Raw genomic sequence first — 20,721 nt, 5'->3', positions numbered from 1 at the left:
CCCGGTGGAAAAAAGTTCATGACAAACAGCCCCAACAAAGAACAAGTGCAGTTCCTGTTTGATACATGGTCAAACACTGACCTTGAGAAGTTAAAGAGTGTCAAGGTGTACTTACCACACGGTCCACAGTGCCATGCTTTCTACAGTGTATCTGTAAGCTGGAAGTTGATGAAGTGCGGAGCTTGACAGTTCATGAAGAAACTGACAGCAGAATCCTCCTACACTGTGCCTTTGCAACAACAATAAAAAATAATCAGCAATCAACCTATGAAGTAAAGAGTCCTGTCATTATTAGAAGTCTGGAGACGGAAGTCTTCATAATAGCAGCAGGCCTTGCAGTATCGATAGACAGCCAAGTGTTCTTTCACACAAGGAAGGGGAACTGAGCCCGAACAACTGATATCACTGCAATACGCAATCATGTTGGTGATGCTGCATCCGAGGCTTTGATAGGACTACATTGCTTCACTGGCTGTGACTCCGTCAGTGCCTTCTATGGCAAAGGGAAGACAAAGGAACTCAAGTTGATGCTGTCTGATGAGAACTGTCAAAACACGTTCAGAGACTTGGGGCAATCCTTTGATGTGTCCTCACGATTGAATCAATAACTTGGAACGGTTTGCATGCAGTCTGTACACTGGTAGGCAAAGGATGGGTAACGTCAATGTGCTAGGTACAACATGTTCAGGATGGACTGTAAATTAGAAATCTCACCACCACCAAATCAAGACGAGCTTAAGCAGCACATCAGCCGAGAAAACCATCAACCTTCAATTCATAGGAGATTCCTCCAGCAGTTTATGAACGTGCCAAGCCCAACCCAGCATAGCTGGGAGATGGAAGATAGAGAGCTTGTTATCAAGTGGGACACTCAGCCAGCAGCTCCAGACAATGTAATACAATATAGTGTGAAGATGTTCAAAGTAAGGTACCACGCACAGATCGGTGCAAATGTCTGGAATGCAATAATCAACCAGTGATTGGGGCAGAAAATGAAGTTGAAGACGAATATCTTCTCGACTCTCATTTGGAGTAGATGTTTCGTTATATCGCTGAAATTCATAAGAGATCCACACAAACAACTCCGTAACACACTTTGCAAACAAACTGTTTTTGTTTCCTTCTGATGTTCTCTTGATACTTGAATATGCCGACAGTATAAATCTGCATGTAACAAATTGCTTTACTGAACTCTTACACTGTACCTTTAACAATCAGAGTGGTAAACAGCCTCATAATAAATGAAAAGGGCATATTTAATGCTTGGCAGTCGTCATGATACAACACCTCGAATACCCTTGCACATCGATTTCCATGTCGTTTCAGAGGATGTCCCACTGAGGTCAAATACAAGGCACAAAACACTAAAGTACATACGAAGAAAATCGGACCGTGCATTCTGAAGCTCACTAAAGGCCCAGTCACACCTTGACGTTTTAGCCAGCAGTGGCAACGTATCAAAATGTATGTAAAACGCTGGCTTACGCTGAACTTTTGATGTTTTTTTTTAAAAGATTCGAACGTATTCATAACGAGTTGGTCGTATGCATAACATATTAGTAACGGACACAGAAGGTTCCGTTGTCTTATAGATAACTTATACCAACGAATGCTTTGCCTGTTGTCGGCGTTCACAACCTATGCCCAACGATAGTCTAACTTATGCATAGCGCGCTGCACGTATCGCCGACGATCACGTGGCGTAGCCTATTAAAAGGCTGCCACACAATGATTCAAATCATAACCGCCGGAGAAATGGAAGTGTCAACATCACAGTCACACCTTGGCGATCTTGCCAGCATATGCCGACCTCTGAAAAATGAGTCTAAAACTCTGGCGCACGTCGAATACGGTGTGGGTAAGTTTGGTATACGTGAATAGAATGCTAAAGTACGCTATCATACGTCGTAGTAAGTGGAGTACGTCTTGAAATTTTAAACGTGGTAAAAATTTTACAACGTACTTGCCGTATGCCTCACACGTTCTGCATGCTATGGGAATAAGTTGTACGCACAATATGCGATCATTGGCACACGTTGACAAAAGTTACTTGTAAGCTACTCATAAGTCGAAACACGTCGAGCTAATGTCTAGCGTACCTGAAAGTTATTTCTAACTTATGAGTAACGTGTTGTAGGCACGTTACGCGATCGTTGACACATGTTGACAAAAGTTACTTGTAAGTTACTCATAAGTCGAAACACGTCGAGGTAATGGTTAGCGTCAGTGTTCCAGACTCCCTGGTTTTTTTTTTGGTTTTTTTATTTTCGGTATAACGGTGGTGTTGACACTTCGATTTCTAGTGCGGTTATAATAGAATATAATTAATAGGCTGCCACTCAACGATTTAAATCATAACCGCACTAGAAATCGAGGTGTCAACATCACCGTCATACCGAAGAAAAAAAAAACAAACAAAAAAAAAAAACTAGGGAGTCTGGAACACTGACGCTAACCATTACCTCAACGTGTTTCGACTTATGAGTAACTTACAAGTAACGTGTGTGGACGTGTGTCAACGATCGCGTAACGTGCCTACAAACTTATGGCCAGCGTAGCGGAACTTGTGAGTCATACGCTGGCACAAGTCGTAAAATTTCAAGCATGCTAAAATTTGAGGACAACCGCAAAGTATAACGATGAAAGCCAGCGTACTACGACGTATGGCAGTGTTTTTCAGCGTGCTCTCAATGTTTCCAAAACTTATCCATAACGTATTCGACGTGTGCCAGCGTTTTAGACAAATTTTTCAAAAAAAGGCATAAGCTGGGTAAAACGTCAAGGTGTGACTGGGCCTTAACATCGGGAGCAACAGTTACTCAAACCCCTCGCAGACCCGCTTAGACCCAGATGTTTTTTCCAATGCCGTGAACAAACTTTGGTACATCACAGGTGATAGAGGTTGTGGTGAAGTTTAATTGAAATTGTGTGTGTGTGGTTTCGGAGAAGAGAGCAAATACCTATTCTGTGGGGGGGATACCACCAATCAAGCCAAATTTGCAAATAGTACGATATCGATGAGTAAGGTGAGGATAGATGGGCCGGTTTCAATTTACATCAAAACTAAAGCTTTTCCTCCTTCATCTTCTTCACTTATAATTATGGTGAGTTTGATTCAATCCCGTTTAAAATGCTAGCTACGTTCAATACGTTTTTTTTTTCCAACATTTCCATTTTATTCATAATGCCCTATCAAACAGCATTTCTGATTATACACCGCCTTTTAAAGCATCACAAAGCAGGTCGCTCGACTTGCAACACAGGTGATACGAAGAAAAAAAAAAGCAGCTGATATTCAATAATTTATTGGCGCGATTTTTAAAGGGCGAAAGTTAATTTTTATTTATTTTCTCTGGAAGCGACGAGTCTCATATTCTAATATGTAATTCAAATGAATGATGTGATGGCTCAGCAACAATCATATTTGGATTCAGTACCCTCAAATACCCTTGCATGATCATTTACATGGAGTTCCAAAGGATATTCTAGGAAATATAAAAATAAGGAAAAAAAACAAAACAAAAGAATATAGGAAAAAAAAATCACAAGGAATCACAAGGAAATTAGACGCAAGTGGAGACCGTTCAACCCATCATGCCTGCGCCACATTAACACCACAACAATTAAGAAAATGCAAAATGTTTATTTTTATTATTTAATGAAGTGGTTTTGTGGTTTATTTTTGTACTTTTCTTTTAAAAAGGTATTAAAAAGTAAAGTATGAAATTTTCACGCTTGACAGCATTCATATTTGGATTCAGCGCACTCTCTTACAATACTCTTACAAGTGAATTTTCAGATGGTTTGAGAGGATGTCCCATGAAAATGATAAACACAGTACATTTTCCCATCCCATCCCATGGTCTAACTAAAAGGGCACTCGGTAGAGAGCATACCTCCACCACGTAATGCCTCATCCACGAGAACATATCGGGCCCAATACATTTTTGAAATATCATGCCATACAGTACTATATCGTTTTTGGCCCTATCTCTCAATGGGGAAGAATCACTTTTAAAATTCTAGTAGTCTGATCTGGATCCGGATCTTCACCCAAATCTAATCAGTTCCTCCTTGTCACACACCAAACCTGTCCACAAAATTTCATCCGGATCCATCCACAACTTTTCGAGATAACCTGTACACAAACAGACAAACAGAAAGGGGGTGAAAACAACTTCCTTCACCTTTGGTGGTGGAGGTAATAAGGGAAGGCTGGCCTTCAAGTTAATTTTAAAGATATATGTACATCCCAACCTTCAGCAAGGAACATTTAAGAAGACAGACCACTTCCTGTCAGTGGATATTCTCAAAGCAGAGTTCAGAGAACACAAGTTTACTGCTGTGAGAAACAAGGTGAGGCTGAAGTGTCAGGCATGAGGAAGGGTAATGTTTCTCTTTACATAACGAGGGACATGGCTTTCGGCCTCACACTAACAGCCTCACCTTGTTTCCCATGGCAGTAAGCTTGTGCTCTCTCAACAGTTGCTTGGAAAAATCCATCGTTTGTCTTCTCCGGCACACGGTTCATCATGTGCCATCAGCACTGGAAGAACCATTATCCCAGAATGAGATCCACAAAATGACCAACAACTAGGTTCCCAATTACTGTAAACAGAGGCATGGAGGAAGGAAACTCCCAATGGTTGAGCTCCGCCAAATAATATAACCTGGTTCCTATCACTAGCAATGTGAGCACGCTATCCACAACACGACGATAACAACTCTAACAAGAGTAATCTGCGGTTTTCAAAGCTGTCTTTGGTGATGCAGAATCACCTTCAGAAAGATAATGTGCCAATGTCAAGATACAAAACAGCTTCAATCGATGAAAAAAGGTCATGGAAGAGCAAGTTTGATTTCACAGTGGGGTAGTGGGGTGACAATTGGGCACAACCAGCAAGGGAATGAATGAACAGGGGAGAGGGAGGAGGGAGGAGGGAGGAGGAAAAGAGGAAATATGGAAACGAGCAAGTAAGAGGGTTGGGTGAGGAAAGGTTAATGGGGTAATAAAGATTGTGGGTAAGGATGGGGGATGACGTGCAACACCTGCTTGAAGTCCTGGAGGGAAGAGTGGATTAGAAAGCAATTGAAAGGCAGTTGCATAGACAGGAAAAGTGAGAAATAAAAGAGTTGAGGTGTACAGTCAGCCAAGTTTAATCAAGAGAAGGCTACTGGAAGAACATGTGCATCCTGGAATATATAAGGAGGGTCGGAGGACTGAGAGAGCAGAGGGAGCAATGTTGGAGAATAGACGGAAGAAAAGAGAGAGACCACCAACCTGCCTGCGATGTCAAAGCAACAGACAGTGTTTCGGCCTCAGTCAAAAATGCCAGTGCAGCTTCACTGTGACCTGCAAGTAGTTGTGAAAAAAAAACTTTGATAAAACTGACCTGTAGTTCGAATGGGTGATAAAAAACAGTAGCACAGTGGGTACCCACCTCTTGGCCAACATTTTGATGTAAGAGGCTGAGTAGCGCAATGTGCTCAGCGAGGAGTCGTTCAGGTGTTGGTGCTGGTCCTGCACATGCTGCCATCAGGGCCTCATTGATCACGTCTGTAATAGCGCGTCGGCTGTACCTCCTGTACAGCTCCTCCAGCTGATCAGCTATTTTTGCCAAGTTGGATTCACTCAACCTGCAGCCGACAAGGACAAACACGATCAGGAAAACATCAAGGACTATTGGTACAAATCAAAAGATTATACAGGGTTGAACCAAAAGAAACACATCTGGAAAAATAGAAACTAAAAATAAATAAATAAATAAAACCACTATAATTTCATTTCCAGTTTGTTGCAATTCGTGATGGGTTTTAACCATAATTTACCTATTCAAGTTAGGGACTAGTGCTGGGAGATGGATCCTCCGGTTTAACGTCCTTCTCATGGACGGTGCACACATTGATACATCTCCCTGCACGCAAAACACCAGGGTGACGATTCATATCTGGATTGAGATTCCAACCGAGGCGAGACAGCTCAATGGTAAGTGCACCCACCTCGAAGCCATCCTGCCAGCCAATACGCGACTTCTTCAGTAGTCTCGGGAAAACAAACGATGCCCTTCACACGCATGTGCTTTCAGTGACTCACTTCCCCTAATCGGGGCACTTCTAGCCTGCCGTCGCCAAGACGATATACATAATTCAAATAATCTTTTCAACACAATTTTCAGCGTTCAAGCAAAGGAGTCAAACTGAGGGCTATTTCAAAATGTTTAACCAAAATTGTCGTGTTCCTGAATGCAAATCGGATGCAGGAAAATACGGGAAATATGAGAAATATATCCATGGATGAGAGGTGACACTTTCCTTCCATTTACTCTTAATGCCAGCGAGACAGCTACAGTGGATAAGGACAGTACGATGGCCCAACGGCTGGCGGCCTACCCATAATCTGAGGGTGTGCAGCCGTCACTTCATTGTGTTAGACATGGAAGGAAGTGGGAAGAAAACTCCATTTTGGAAGAAGCACTAAAATCCTGACCTATTCCCATGGAATGGTTGGAGACTCCAAGATAAATCACTGCAAGTTTACCGCACTCCAGGAAAGAAATAGCACAAATATCTGGTCAACTTGTTGAAAAAAGAAACGAGTGAACTTTCACAATGCTTCACTGCCAGCTGAGTCAATAAACGCCAATGTCGGATCATTCTCGTGCTCCACCATCGGTGACGGGGAAGGATCGGCGTTGTATTTTGATGACTTGCTCGGGGCTGAAGAAGTTGATTTGGAGCAGCCTACAAATCGAGTTAAACGTTAGAAAATTAAAGAGCAGGTTGCGGGTCACCAAACATGTTCTGAAAATTTATCATTATGATTATACGTGCATTAAATAGTTCGATGCAAACTATTGTGGTTGCCTAACTATTGGGAAAATTAATGAAATTTAACTCTGAAGTTGTTATTTCTCGAGGCTGTTGAAAAAAACAGCCGCGTGCCCATATATGGATGGTGACGTCACGTTCTCCAAAACAAAGCGGAAGCTCACTCTTTCATTGAAGAAGTGTCCAGTTGAGCGGGCCGTTCTTTCACTTTTTTTGAGCTTGCAACTGTCTATATTATCCTTTTATATTTTGAATTATTGTAGAACAAAGTTATTTGGATATTTGTACATCATGCCTCGTACGTGTGTCGTCACGTTTTGCGAAAATGGCTGGAAAACGGGTAATCGCTCCCACCGATTCCCGAAGGAATCAAACATTCGCTGGCAGTGGATAAGATTTGTATAAACAAAACGGGCGAATTTCCCCTGCCTTTGAAACAATATATTTGTGGAAAAAGCGCTGCGGCCGAACATCTAGTCAAGGCGCCCTCGGCCCTGCGCGCCATCAAACATAAACCTTATAAAATATCGGAATTTTACAAACTTCACAACTACCAAGTGTTAAGCATCCTAAGCGACTGCAAAAACCGAAAACAGAATTTGAATTGACTTTAAAACGAACCCGCAACGCTGATCGAAGCAAAAATCTCAATTCACCACAGGAATTCACGGCATTTTTAAAAATTATTTTGTCAAAGTCATAAAACCGTAATATTCAGCCATCCACGAACAATCTTTACATAATCCGACAGCTTAACAAGTCAGGCATGTGATGATAACCTTTATTGGGATGAAAAATGATTTTTAAACCTCATCTTTGTGGAAAAAGTGCCGCGGTCGAGATCTCGCCAAGGCGCCCGCGGCCATACGCGCCAGGCGCCCTCAACTTGAAACATTCATAATTTGACGAATAAAAGCTCAAATTGCACCAAAACTTACCTTATTCTTGCGAGCTCACGTTCCCTGTTAGTGGGTGAACAATCTAACGCTTGGCGAATTCTGCTTCGCAATGATAGGAAGAGCCGACATCGAAGGATCAAAAAGCGACGTCGCTATTGACGCTTGGCCGCCAGAAGCCAGTTATCCCTGTGGTAACTTTTCTGACACCTCTTGCTTAAAACCCAAAAAGTCTAAAGGATCGTGAGGCCACGCTTTCACGGTCTGTATTCGTACTGAAAATCAAGATCAAGCGAGCTTTCGCCTTCTGCTCCAAGGGAGGTTTCCGTTCTCCCTGAGCTGGCAGTCAGTCCTGCCACTTGAACACGAAATAGGCCGTTTTCTTGCACTTGCAAGTGGCTCAAATTTATATGGCTCAGGGCCAGAAACTCCATAGTATAAATTCCCATCATCCTCCGGCTCGTCCTCGGCAATATCGGAATGAAAACACTCAATTTCATCGCCACTGAAATCACTCACCGATTCGCATCTCGCCATTGTTTACACGCCGTTTCCGAATGTTCACGAAGTTTTCGGAGAACGTGACGTCATAGCATCTTCGGTAACTTCCGGACTGTTTTTCGATCACTGACAAAAGTTTGGACTTAAAAGTTAATTTTAGCATATTTTGAGTTTCAAATGTAAGAAAATAATTTCCCAACGATTATTAATGCGCTTACAACCTTCGAATCATGCTAACAGTTAGGGAATTTTAGCAAATTGTATTGACCAACTGTGAAAAAATTGCTTACCAAAATATTTCTTCACTATCGTATTCATCTAGGTGTCTACAAACACCTATCAATTAGTGCAAACCCAAATCCTTGTGGAAAATTCTGGGGAGCCAATCAAAGTTCGGGTGCTCAGAGGGCCTGCGCGAAAAAAAATTGGAAAAATTAACTTTTGCCAATATTGACTTGTGGGATGTCTAACTAGGGGTTTTTTGGGGTGCTGAATTGATTCCAACCATTAGATTTGAGGAAAAATGAATCCCTGGCTGTAAAATATTGATATGATACATTTTTAGATATCTCAGACTGTTTTGCGGTAATTTGGCTCAATCGATTCAGATTGTTCAAATTGTGCTGAAACCAGCATACAACATTTTTGAAACCACTGCTATATTGTTGGTTATACTTGTGCTCATGCTCAGTAGAATTCTCTGTGTTAGCTGATGTTAGCTAAGAGCTTTAAGCTATAAAATTGTGTACCGGACTCAATAGAAGTTGAATATATTCAATGTAGAGAGGACCTATTAATGTTAAAACACATCACTGTATGTGTGTTCTGTCTGTTTTGTGTCAAAATTTCATGTCCTGTCTGTTGTTTACAAAAAAAAGTCTTATTTTTTAGGACAGTATGGACAAGGATGTGACTGAACCTGGCTTGAGGTGTTTCATCTGTGGTGGTTCTGGGATTGAAAAGCATACGCTCTCAAAAGTCTCCAATAAAGGCCACCCACGGATCTTATCACATTCTGAGCTTGTGGGCGATGCGGCGTTGATCGGGAGACTAAATGAGGACTGGAACAACGGAGAAGACAGCAAGTTGAGATATCCTGTGGATTGTAAAACAGAGTTGTACAGTCGTGCGAGAAGTAGATCCACTGCAACTGAAACAGTTAATCATAAGTTTTTTTTATTCATCATTCAAAGGAAGTAGCATTGCAAATAAAAATGACAATAATAATCTCAAATTTGCTTTCTAAACAATAATTTTATTTCCATAGAACAAGATGAGGAGAGCCGATGCTCAGACAGGACAAAAAAACGCCGGATATCATCTGGGCAAAGTACCTCACCTGGCTCCAGCTGTACTTCCCAAACACCATCAGCGCATCTTATCTACCGTGATGTTTGCATACTCTGTGATGAAGGCATCAACATTGGAACATTGGAACGAAACCCTGGTAAGTTGCGCGTTTACCGAGTCCTGCACAAGTTCAAATGTATATTTTTCAATTTTTTTTTTCTCTTCACTCTACCATTTAAGTCAAATACTTTAATCATGCATATACGTGGCATCATCCAGGCAGAGCCTGGAAGTTGTATCGTGCGCCTGACAATCGCTACCAGGACCGACTGAAAAGGAATTTGATGGAGACAGCTGTGAAACGAGGAGATGCCTGTGGACGTGATGTTGCCGGTCGCCTGTCTGGGATCATAGACTTGGTAGCAGAAGAGGCGCTTTATCATCTTCGGTGCAGGACCCGATTCGAGCACTCGTTTACAAACCCTGAGGTAATTATAATAGCAATGCACTTATGAAATGAAAATGAAAATGATAAGTTCGGCTTAATTAAAAATGATATTTTTGTCCTCAGGTCGGACGGCCTATTGATGAAGAGAGACAGTTGCTGTTCGAGAAACTGTGCTTATGGATAGATGAAGGGGTGGAGCACGGTATTACAACTCTTGCAGAGATCCACAGGAAGATGGAAGAGCTTGACCCCAGCGAGGACAAAAGTCTGGCATACAGTCCACGGTATCTGAAAATAAAGCTGTTGAAGCTGTTAAAGCAGGCTGTGATCTTTTCATGCTCATGTTCCATGGGAAATCCTCCAAAGACTTGGAAGACTTGAGATTCGACATCTTCAGCAAGCAAGCTGCTACTGGGAGCATAAAACCTGAGAAACTCCCCCCGACAACAGGAGCTGCAGCACAGCACTCTCTCCGAGCTTACCTTCAGACTAGAGACTGGCTGATGCTGCAAAGTCCACCGTTGGATGCCCAGGACTATGGATGGCAACTCACTGAGCAAGGATATGCACCAGTCCCTTCTGCAGACCCCATTGCACCAGACTACCTCCTGACGTTTGCCAGCTGCAACTGTGCGGGGGACTGCAGCTCACTCAGGTGCTGCTGTAAAAAAGCAAGGAGTCAAGTGTATTTCTGCTTGCGGCATCTGTCATGGTAACTCTTGCCTGAACATAAACCAGCTGGATGACAAGAGGAGTGAGGAAGATACTGGGGAGTTTGATGAATAAGGTTGTAAAAGCTGAAGAAGCAACATTTACATTGAGCACAGTTCTGTTTAAAATGTCAATAAAATATATTTTATATGATCAAGGAGTGTTTTTCTCAAAAATAATGGTTGGAATTAATTCAGCACCCCAAAAAACCCCGAGTTAGACATCCCACAAGTCAATATTGGCAAAAGTTAATTTTTCCGATTTTTTCGAGCAGGCCCTCTGAGCACCCGAACTTTGATTGGCTCCCCAGAATTTTCCACAAGGATTTGGGTTTGCACTAATTGATAAGTGTTAGTAGACACCGAGATGAATAAGTTAGTGAAGAAATTTTTTGGTAAGCAATTTTTTCACAGATGGTCAATACAATTTGCTAAAATTCCCTATGTCATCAGCGACCCAAAACCTGCTCTTTAAGCATGTTTTTTTTTAAATAAAAGAACTGACATCGAGAGTCATTGAAAGGCTTGTGAAGGTTCTTTTGTATTTTTCCTTCTTTTTTTCCAGTCGTTCTCATCTGCATTCTATGTCACTCCATCCATGGGGCCTGCACTATAATTCAAGCACACTTCACACCATATATTTGACACCTAGATGAGCTCGTTGAGCTATTGTAGCTCATGAAATCGATGATAAATTACAGCAACGAAGAAAGATTTCGAGGACAATGCCGAAGACGAGACAAAACAGAGAAAGCAGAGAGAGACCTTCTTTGTCCCCAAAAGGTTCCACTATATTCAGGACGTGCTCCCATAACCAGCTCTCATGAAACTCACTCTCAGCGCTTCTTCATCTTCTTCCTCTTCACACTCCAGTCCTTGTCTCCTATAAACCTTCTGGGTGGATTATTCTGGGCCATCCCACCAATGGGGTGGCCCCAACAAAAAAATAAAACAAAAGTCTTTCCCTGTTTGCAAGGTTTACAGGGCATTACGTGACAGTGGCTTGCACACACCGGCCAGAGCTCAAGATGGTCATCTCTGGAGAGAGATGATACTTTCTCAGCATGCCGTTTCGTGACGGGAAGACCTCACCCGGCCCGGTGTTGCCCACAAACAAGAGAAGTTTATGCATACAATATTACCCTGACGAGCCTGTCTACGAATTACATACGCTGCCTCCTGAGCATCACATGTAACAAAACGACTTACTTTGACAGGGGGCCTGGCCCTGTTACCTGGCAATCGAACCTACTCAAAACACACGGACCATGTTATACTTACCACAGTCTATCTTTGGACCCCTTCCCCCCTTCCACATAACAATATCGTGCGTACCCTCCTTATCCACTGCAGCCACTCGCTGGCATCAACAGGAAGTGGTAGGGGCACGCGACACCTCTCATCTGTGGAACTGTGGAGCAATCACCTTGTTTTTAAAAGTTGTGTCCTGTATTGTGTCTGAGAACCCTCACAAAATAAACATCAATTGCATCTCAAGATATTTTGCATCAATTGTGTCAAGCCGAAAATGGATGTTCTTTAATATAACGACGCTAATTAGCGTCGACTTGTGTACATAATGAATCTGGCCAATTAAATCCTCGCACCTCCTCCTCATACCGGTTAAAAAGTCCTTTCACCGCCCTCCGCAGTGTCGTCATCTGCTGCTGGTGCTCAGGGTTATCCGGTAAATCCAAGGTAAGTCGTCTGTGTGACAAACCAGGCTCAGCAGGTTCCACAGGCTTTTCATCCACATCCTGCAAACACACAATGTCAGCAAATCGGTCGAAAAGGCAAAATGATTTCATTGCCATCGATGTATTGCAGAATGACAAAAGAAAAACGAGCAAACGTTGAAAATTGGTAAAAAAAAATAAAAATACACTAGAGTAATTCGACTGCGTGCAGTCGACGGATATGCCTCCACTCTCCCGCACAAACACTTGGGTATTGACATATTTGACCCTTGACCTTTATCATATCTGGCCCAAAATCTAATCAGTTAATTGCCCTGTCTAACTTTACCTTTGTACCAAGTTTGATGAAATTCTGTCCAATATTTCTTGAGTTCGGGCGTAAACAGTAAAATTTCAGAGATTTGACCTTGACCCTTGACCTTTATCACATCGGGCCCAAAATCTAATCACTTAATTGCCCTGTCTTACTTAACCTTTTTACCAAGTTTGATGAAATTCTACAATTTGCTTCTTCAGTTATCGTGTAAATGAAAATCTGGACGGACGAACGGACGGACGGACAACCTGGAAACCTAATGCCTCCGGCACCCTTGGTGCGAAGGCATAAAAATTGCAAAACATATCAAATGTTCCCAGGAATGAATGAATGAATGAATAAGCATCGGCACAATTATATAAACAAGCCAAACCCGTGCTCTGCACGCAGTTTCTAAAGTGAGGGTTCGTTAGGACGTCAATATATCCAGTGTTCACAATGCGATTTATCGAATTTCTTTATATACAATGTTTCTTGTTACATTTTTTGCATCAAATTAACTTTCTGAGGTAGTCAGCATGTGCAGAGGAGGGTTTTACATTGCGGACGCTGTTTTCTCGGAGTGGCAATACGCCTCTCAGCGGTGACGGTCTGTCGACGACAGACGTAATGACGTCAGCGAATGACCGATGATGTCATTACGCCTCTCAGCGGTGACGTCACACGTCGCCATGCAAACGAATGTAAAAATTTAGAAAAATCGCCAAAAATTCCCAAACCTGTCCATGTGGCGCGATCTCACATAGCCAATGCTGTGCATTAAATGACAGAGCAACCACCTGCCGAAAGTGGCGACAATCCATCTGGCAGTTTCGGGAGGAGATACGTCCACAAAATACGGCTTTGTGTATTAATACAACTAGTGCATGCCCGTACGTGCAAAAAAAGGAAGAAAAAAAAAAACTTTCAAACCAGGTGCCAGAAACAACAACCACTCAGGTAGTTCCTTCGTTCTCGTAAACGACGACTGGATTGGGGCATTGTGTTCATCTATAAATGCTCATAAGAAATCGAGAAATTATTATAATACAGTAAGTCATCACTATCCGGAAGTCCATACGTTGTAACCCGTAATGGGGCACGCGCTCTAACTTGGTCATAACTTGGGAACCACTTGTCCGATTAATATCAAACTTTGAAAAGGCACATACTCGGGTCCCCAGTAATATATCTGGCAAGTTTAAATTAGATCGGACCAGCGGTTGTAGAGAAACACACACACACACACACACACACACACACACACACACACACACACACACACACACACACACACACACACACACACACACACACACACACACACACACACACACACAGCTGGAATGATAGATAATTATATAATTATATCGTGACATCACCTACCCCTTCATCAGACAGATGACTATCCAATTCTTCATGAGTGTCATCATCATCAACGTCATCATAATCAACGTCATCATCATCAACATCATCATCAACGTCATCATCGCCACAATCTGCATGAACCTCTCCGTCTGACTGCAGGTCATCATGTCCATCCTGCCACTCATCCGATTCGGATGCATGGGCTCTCTCCTCCTCCACGTGCATCTTCCTTTCCGTTCGCTCATCGCCCTCACTCCCACCACCACCACCACCACCACCACCAACATCAACATTACACAAGCTGTTGTGACCGTCCAGCGCCTCCAGGATGTAATCCAACCCGTCGGTTCGAAACATCTGTGGAATCTTCTTGAGAGTTTCGTCCGAGAACGACGCCTCCTCAATCTTCTTCTTCTTCTTCTTCCTGCGATTCAGATGGAGCAACTTCTCCAAGCGCCTGATCTCCTTGTCCTCTTCCTCGTTGGCTTCCATCAGGCCGAGGGAACGAGCGTTCTTCCACGTTCTTCGCACCACGTGTTTCGTCTCACCTGAAGACGCCATCGACGGTTCGTCCGCCCGGCCGCTCTCCTCGTCGCCAAACCGAACTCTCTTCCTCCCAACAGTCTCGGCTGCGCTTTGGTTCTTCAATCCGAGCCGCTCGTCGCCCAACACATCCGCCTCAACGTTTCTCTGCTTTTCCCTTGATCCGACGCGGCCTTTCGCACGTTGCGTTTTAGCGACGAAGTACGCGTGCTTCCTGCTTTTCCTGTCCGTCCTCTCTTGCTTCCTCTGTTCTTTCCTCGACAGCGACCGACACATCGTCCTTCGTTGCTTCGGACGTCGACCCCGCATTCGTTTCGAGGCACGGTCCGAACCGCCTTCGTCCGGCCTCCTCCTCTTCCCCATCTGTGCTCGTATCAACTTTCTGTCTGTCTAACTCACTCTTGTCGCCGCTTGACTCTCCCCCTCACACTCGTCTTCCGAACCCGATGTTTCGATCGCAAGTAATCACGCCGAACGAGGGCAGCGCCATGACAGGTCAATTTGACCCGGATGTGGTTTCTGCAAAAAATAAAAAAAATATATAACGTGGTTGTTATCATTTAACGGATATCGACTTCCTTTAATGACCGATAAGCCTGAGTACTTCGTTGATTTTTCCCTTTTTACCTTTGGGTAGGGTTCCGAGCTCACTCTTGATTTTGAATTTTCTAACATCCGATGCAGATTCTCTGCTCTCTGGTAGAGGGCCCTTCAAAAATTACATTACGCTATTTTTGCTGAAATCTGACACCCCCCCCCCCCCTGTTTATTCGTTTGCAGCCTGACTGCATAATTTTCTGGGGATGTAGTTGTGCCGCTGTCGCAATGCCCCCTATTACCAGCACGCTGGAACTCATTTCGCCGAGCTCGGAGGGAGGGCAGGCTGAATCAACCTGCCTGGTGTTAATTCATCGATAAAAACAAGCTCGAATGAGCTGAGATCCTCGTCCTCTTAATGATGTCATAAAAACGAATATGACGTCATTGTGATGTATCAGGTTTGCGATGAATTATCTGTGCTAATGCCCGGCTTGATTCCCGCAAAAAAAAATTCAAACAGCTTGCCTAGTTTCGGAGATAATGGTATAGGCGATTTCCATTAGCAACGATGTTATGACGTCAACTTTTTTTTCTCAGAAGAATTTCCAAAATCGGAGATGGTTACTACCTGCGCGTGGGCTTTCTGCATATACATGGCAAGTTTCACGAATATCCGATGAAAACTCTGGGTTGTGAAACAAAAAATGTCAAAAAATAGGAATGACGTCATATATATCTATATATGACGTCATCACTATGACGTCATATAAATTGATATGACTTGATATTACTTGATTGATGTTACTATGACTTGATATTACTTGACTTGATATTACTATGAATAAATTGATATTACTACATATCAATTTATATGACGTCATAGTGATGTATCATATGTGCGGTAATTCATCTCTGCTAATGCCCTGTTCGATTCCCGCAAACATAATTCAAAAAGCTTGCCGAGTTTCGGAGATAATTTTTTAGGCGATTGCCATTAGCGGAGATATTTTGACCTCATAACTTTTTTTTCTCGGAGGGATTTTCAAAATAGGAGATGGTTACTGTCTGCGCAGGGTATTTTTACATATATATATATATATATATATATATATATATATATATATATATATATATATATATATATATATATATATATATATATATATATATATATATATATATATGCCAAGTTTCAGGAAGTTTCGATGAAAACTGTAGTCTGTGAAACTAAAAAGTCCACAAGAAGAAGATGAAGAACAACAACGTGAGTAAGACTTCGAGATCCTACACGAGGATCTAAAAACTGGAGCTTCAATTCAAGGCCCAAGGATCTTAAGGGGCTGTCACACCTTGACGATTCAGCCAGCGTATGCCGATTTATGAAAAAATTTGTCTAAAACGCTGGCACACGTCGAATACGTTATGGGTACGTTTTGTGTACGTTAGGTGCACGCTGAAAAACACTACCATAAGTCGTATTACGCTGGTTTAAAACGTTGTACTTTTTGGTTGTCCAAAAAAATTTGCATGCTTGAAATTTTCCGACGTACTCGGCGTTTGGCTCACACGTTCCGCTACGCTGGCCATAAGTTGTAGGCACGTTATGCAATCGTTGACACACGTTAATTGTATGTTACTCATAAGTCGAAACACGTAGAGGTAACATTCGCGTACCCGAAACTTATTTCTAACCTGTGAGTAACGTTTTGTAAGCACGCTACACGAACGTTGTTCACACTTCGCAACACGCTACTTCAAAGTTCCTCATACGTCGAAACACATCAAAGTAATGTTTAGGGTACCCGTGACTTATTTATAACATATGAATAACGTGCTTGGGAATTATTACGCTATGCATACGCAAGACTATCGTTGGGCAGAGGTTGTGGACAACTAAAACATGATAAACAATCGTTGGTATAACTTATCTATAAGTTATCGAAGCGTTCTGTGTTCATTACGAGTACAATATGCATTTTTCAAAGTCGTTTTTAATACTTTAAAAAGTAAAATAAAGAAATAGTTCATCGTGGGAATGAGGAAAAAAATTAGCTGAAAAGAACATCGAACAATGGTGCAAAGTAGTCTCCCATTCGTGGACGATAAGAGGATCCATCATCACCCACACCCTCCCCACCACGCTCACATACTACTACTGACATAGACATACCATTACTACCAATACAACTACTACTACTATTACTACTGTCACGCACACCAACTACTACTAATAGTATTACAACTACTGATACTACTGTCATTGACATCTACTCAACATGGAGTCTGGAACAATGATGGGTTCCTCTTGTGAATCCCATTTGTATATACCAATTCCCCTTAACGCTGCCAATACGCCATTGCACGGTAGATGTAAGTTAGAAACACGTTCAGTAAGTGCTGTGGTCGTCTGGAAGACATCAATCTAATTCGTCTACATACGACAATGTGCGTTTGAGATACGTTACAAATAGGTTCATAGCATGTTACTCAAAGGTTAGAAGCACATTATACTTAGGTTCAAAGCATGCTACACATAGGTTAAACGCACGTTACTCATAGGTTCATAGCACGCTAGTCATTGGTTCAAGGCAAGTTACAAATAGGTTCAATGCACGTTAAACATAGGTTCAGAGCACGCTACTCATAGGTTAAAAGGACGTTACCCATTGGTTGAAAATTAGGTTGCGGGTATGTTAAATATTTCCTTGACGTGTTTCGACTTATGAGTAACCTACTAGTAACGTGTGTCCGTTGTGTGTAAACGATCGCGGAGCGTGCCAGGAACATATGACAACGCATGCGGAACGTGTTAGCCATACGCCGAGTACGTCGTAAAATTTTCAGCATGCTTGAAATTTCACGACGTATTACACGTACCACGTAATATGACAGCGTACTTCATTGTTTTCCAGCCTACTCTTAACGTATACACAACTTACCTATACCGTATTTGAAGTGCGCCTAGCATTTTACACACATTTTTCATAGGCCGGCATACGCTGGTAAAATCGTCAAGGTGTGACTGCGATGCTGACACTTCAAATTCTCAGGCGGTTATGATTTAAATCGGCGTCCGGCAGGTTCTTAACAGGCTACGCCATGAGTTCGCCGGTGATACGTTTAGCGTGCTATGCGTAACTTAAACTATCATTGGGCATAGGTTGTGAACGCCGACAACAGGCTAAGCATTCGTTGGTAAAAGTTGTCAATAACACAACGAAACGTTCTGTGCCCGTTACTAATATGTTATGCATACGACCAACACGTTATGAATACGCCCAAAACTTAAAAAAAACATCAAAATTTCAGCGTATACCAACGTTTTACATACATTTTTATACGTTGCTATTGCTGGCTAAAACGTCAAGGTGTGACAGGGCCCTTAAACCAGGCACCCTAACCGTAAAGCCAACACCAGACACCCCCTGTTCACCCTTCGGAGATGGCGTGTAAACAGCTGATCTCAACACTAATTGGATAGGAGGGGAAGCTCAATTTTTGAAGCCATTTGACCGCCATCTTTGCTCTCCCGAACGAGTGAATTGGACTGTGAATAACTGAGATGAATACCACTTACGGATGAAATGTGATTCCTTTCTCCTTTGATCATGACTGTCGTGGTATTTACAACCGGAAGCAGCACATGATGACATTTCAGAAATATTATGATCTGGAAATGGATTAAAGTCGTCGAAATGGAGAAAAATCAAGTCGGAATGGCATAAAACCAAGCAGGGATGTGGAATTTTCGGAGGAAACGTGGACCTTGAAACGAGCATCTATATTTACACAAACGGGATTTCCTGTTGTGGGAGAAGCAATATGGCGGATAGAGTGCTTCCGGTGGCTTTAGGAACGCCGAACAGCATTTTTCTCTCTTCAAAGTATTGACGCGCGTGCTCCAACTCCAGCATATCAAGGTTTCTACAAAACATGGATTCAGACTGTGGAAACAGACCATCATGGAATGGACTGGTTTAATCAGCCCAAGCACACCGAATTGACCTGTGCCTGAGCAGCGACGGCTCTGTCATGCTAAAATTGATTGTTTTACTTGCTTAGACGAAATCCTCACGTTTGCAACATCTTGACAGTACCTCTGAACACTGAAATCCATCTGTCCAGCTTCTTGCCAACATCTTCTTCTTCTTCTTTTTGAATTTTATTGGCGCTTTCAGAGCTCGCAGGCCCTATGCAAGCCATGCACCTGAACGTGATCAAAATCACATATTCGCCCATCGAGTGTACATAAATTTAAAATGGATTTCCCACACTCCTTCAGGAATTTTAGTACCACCTTACAGAGTTGAGGGTGCTTCTGGTTCATCAGCCTCAACGCTCCCAGCAGATCGACACCTCGATCCCCATTACTCCCACATTCTGCACAAGACGCTACCCGGGTCCCTCATAAAGAGGGAAATTTAGGAATAAATGATTCACATCTTCGGGTTTCTTGCACGTCTCACAAAACCACAGAGGGTAGCACCCAATTTTATACAGGTATGAATTTAGGCAGCAATGCCCGAGTCTTAGACTACCAAGAGCTACCTGGTCTCTCCGGAAAGGCATGGGATGTTTAACTCGAAGTACCACATCCAGATGCACCTTGTGACAGAATCTTCCCTTCGTGCTGGAGTCCCACTGAAATTGCCATTTTTTTTCAATCTGGCCATTGGCCAGACTAATAATTTCCGATGGGCCCATGGGATTTGGGTGATATTTTACAGTTTAAGGGCATGCTTAGCCACTTGAGCACAGGTCTCATTTCCACCAATGCGAACATGAGCAGGGATCCAGCACAGGTCGACCACCAGACCCCTCCACTTCGCAATATTAACCAAATGCCAAACTTCAAGCATCAAGTCATTCCTACAACCATCCTGTAAGGATTCCAACACCTTTAACGTGGACAGTGAATCAGAGAGAATAACCACACTGAGGGGATTAAACTCACTTATCCATTCTAGAGCCAGAACTATAGCAAACAGTTCAGTCGAGAAGACCGAGAGATGATTCGTGAGCAGAAATGCCCTGACCACCCTGAAAACAGGGATGCATATTGCTGCAGCTGTCCTTCCAAGAGAAGGTTCTTTGGAGCCATCTGTATATACATGCATTGATTGACACTAATTTGAATTGATAAACTCAATAGCCTGATTGTATGTCACCGCAGGATTAACCGTGTTCGATTTTCCCCAGACATCCACACAGAAGCAAGAGAATTCAAGGATCCAGGGGGCCAAAACACATTTCTACTGTTGTGGTTGAGGAAATTCGCAAACCACCATTCAGGTCCCATAGGTGAGATATCTCTGTAAGTACATGTGTAGTTAGCCCAAACCCGTTGTATAGAGGGAATTTATGTGATCCATCCAGGCTGTGTCGCTTTGAGTTAGCCATTTTTTCTGTTCTATCTTTTATTTCAAACAAACAGCATCTCAACAACCACGCCATCCCCACCACAGCGCCAACCACACTACAACCACGCCACCTCCACCATCAACGCTACCACATCTTCGCCACTCGCCATTCAGCAGGCCCTGTGCGGTTACGATCTCCGGGCACAAACAGAAACCAACGGCTATGCTCAGGGGTTTTCCCGCCT

At 42.8% G+C, this 20,721-nt stretch overlaps 1 protein-coding gene across 1 annotated transcript in view; it reads right to left on the bottom strand.

The window, feature by feature from the left end:
* Positions 1–15,093, bottom strand: part of NOM1 (nucleolar protein with MIF4G domain 1) — a 59,404-nt gene extending 44,311 nt beyond the window's left edge. The window contains exons 1-3 of the mRNA XM_085863798.1: positions 14,052–15,093; positions 12,294–12,430; positions 5,442–5,637 (exon numbers count right to left, since the gene is read on the bottom strand). Of these exons, the coding sequence (XP_085719924.1) occupies positions 5,442–5,637; positions 12,294–12,430; positions 14,052–14,939 (1,221 nt within the window). The 5' untranslated portion in view covers positions 14,940–15,093. The remainder of the gene's footprint in view (positions 1–5,441; positions 5,638–12,293; positions 12,431–14,051) is intronic.
* Positions 15,094–20,721: the final 5,628 nt, after the last annotated feature.

This window comes from Eptatretus burgeri, chromosome 2, assembly GCF_056783735.1.
Source record: "Eptatretus burgeri isolate ZD-2024b chromosome 2, Ebu_testis_v1, whole genome shotgun sequence".
In the NCBI taxonomy this organism is placed as follows: domain Eukaryota; kingdom Metazoa; phylum Chordata; class Myxini; order Myxiniformes; family Myxinidae; genus Eptatretus; species Eptatretus burgeri.
Note: the sequence above shows the minus strand (reverse complement) of the source record. Positions and strands in the feature narration are given on the sequence as shown.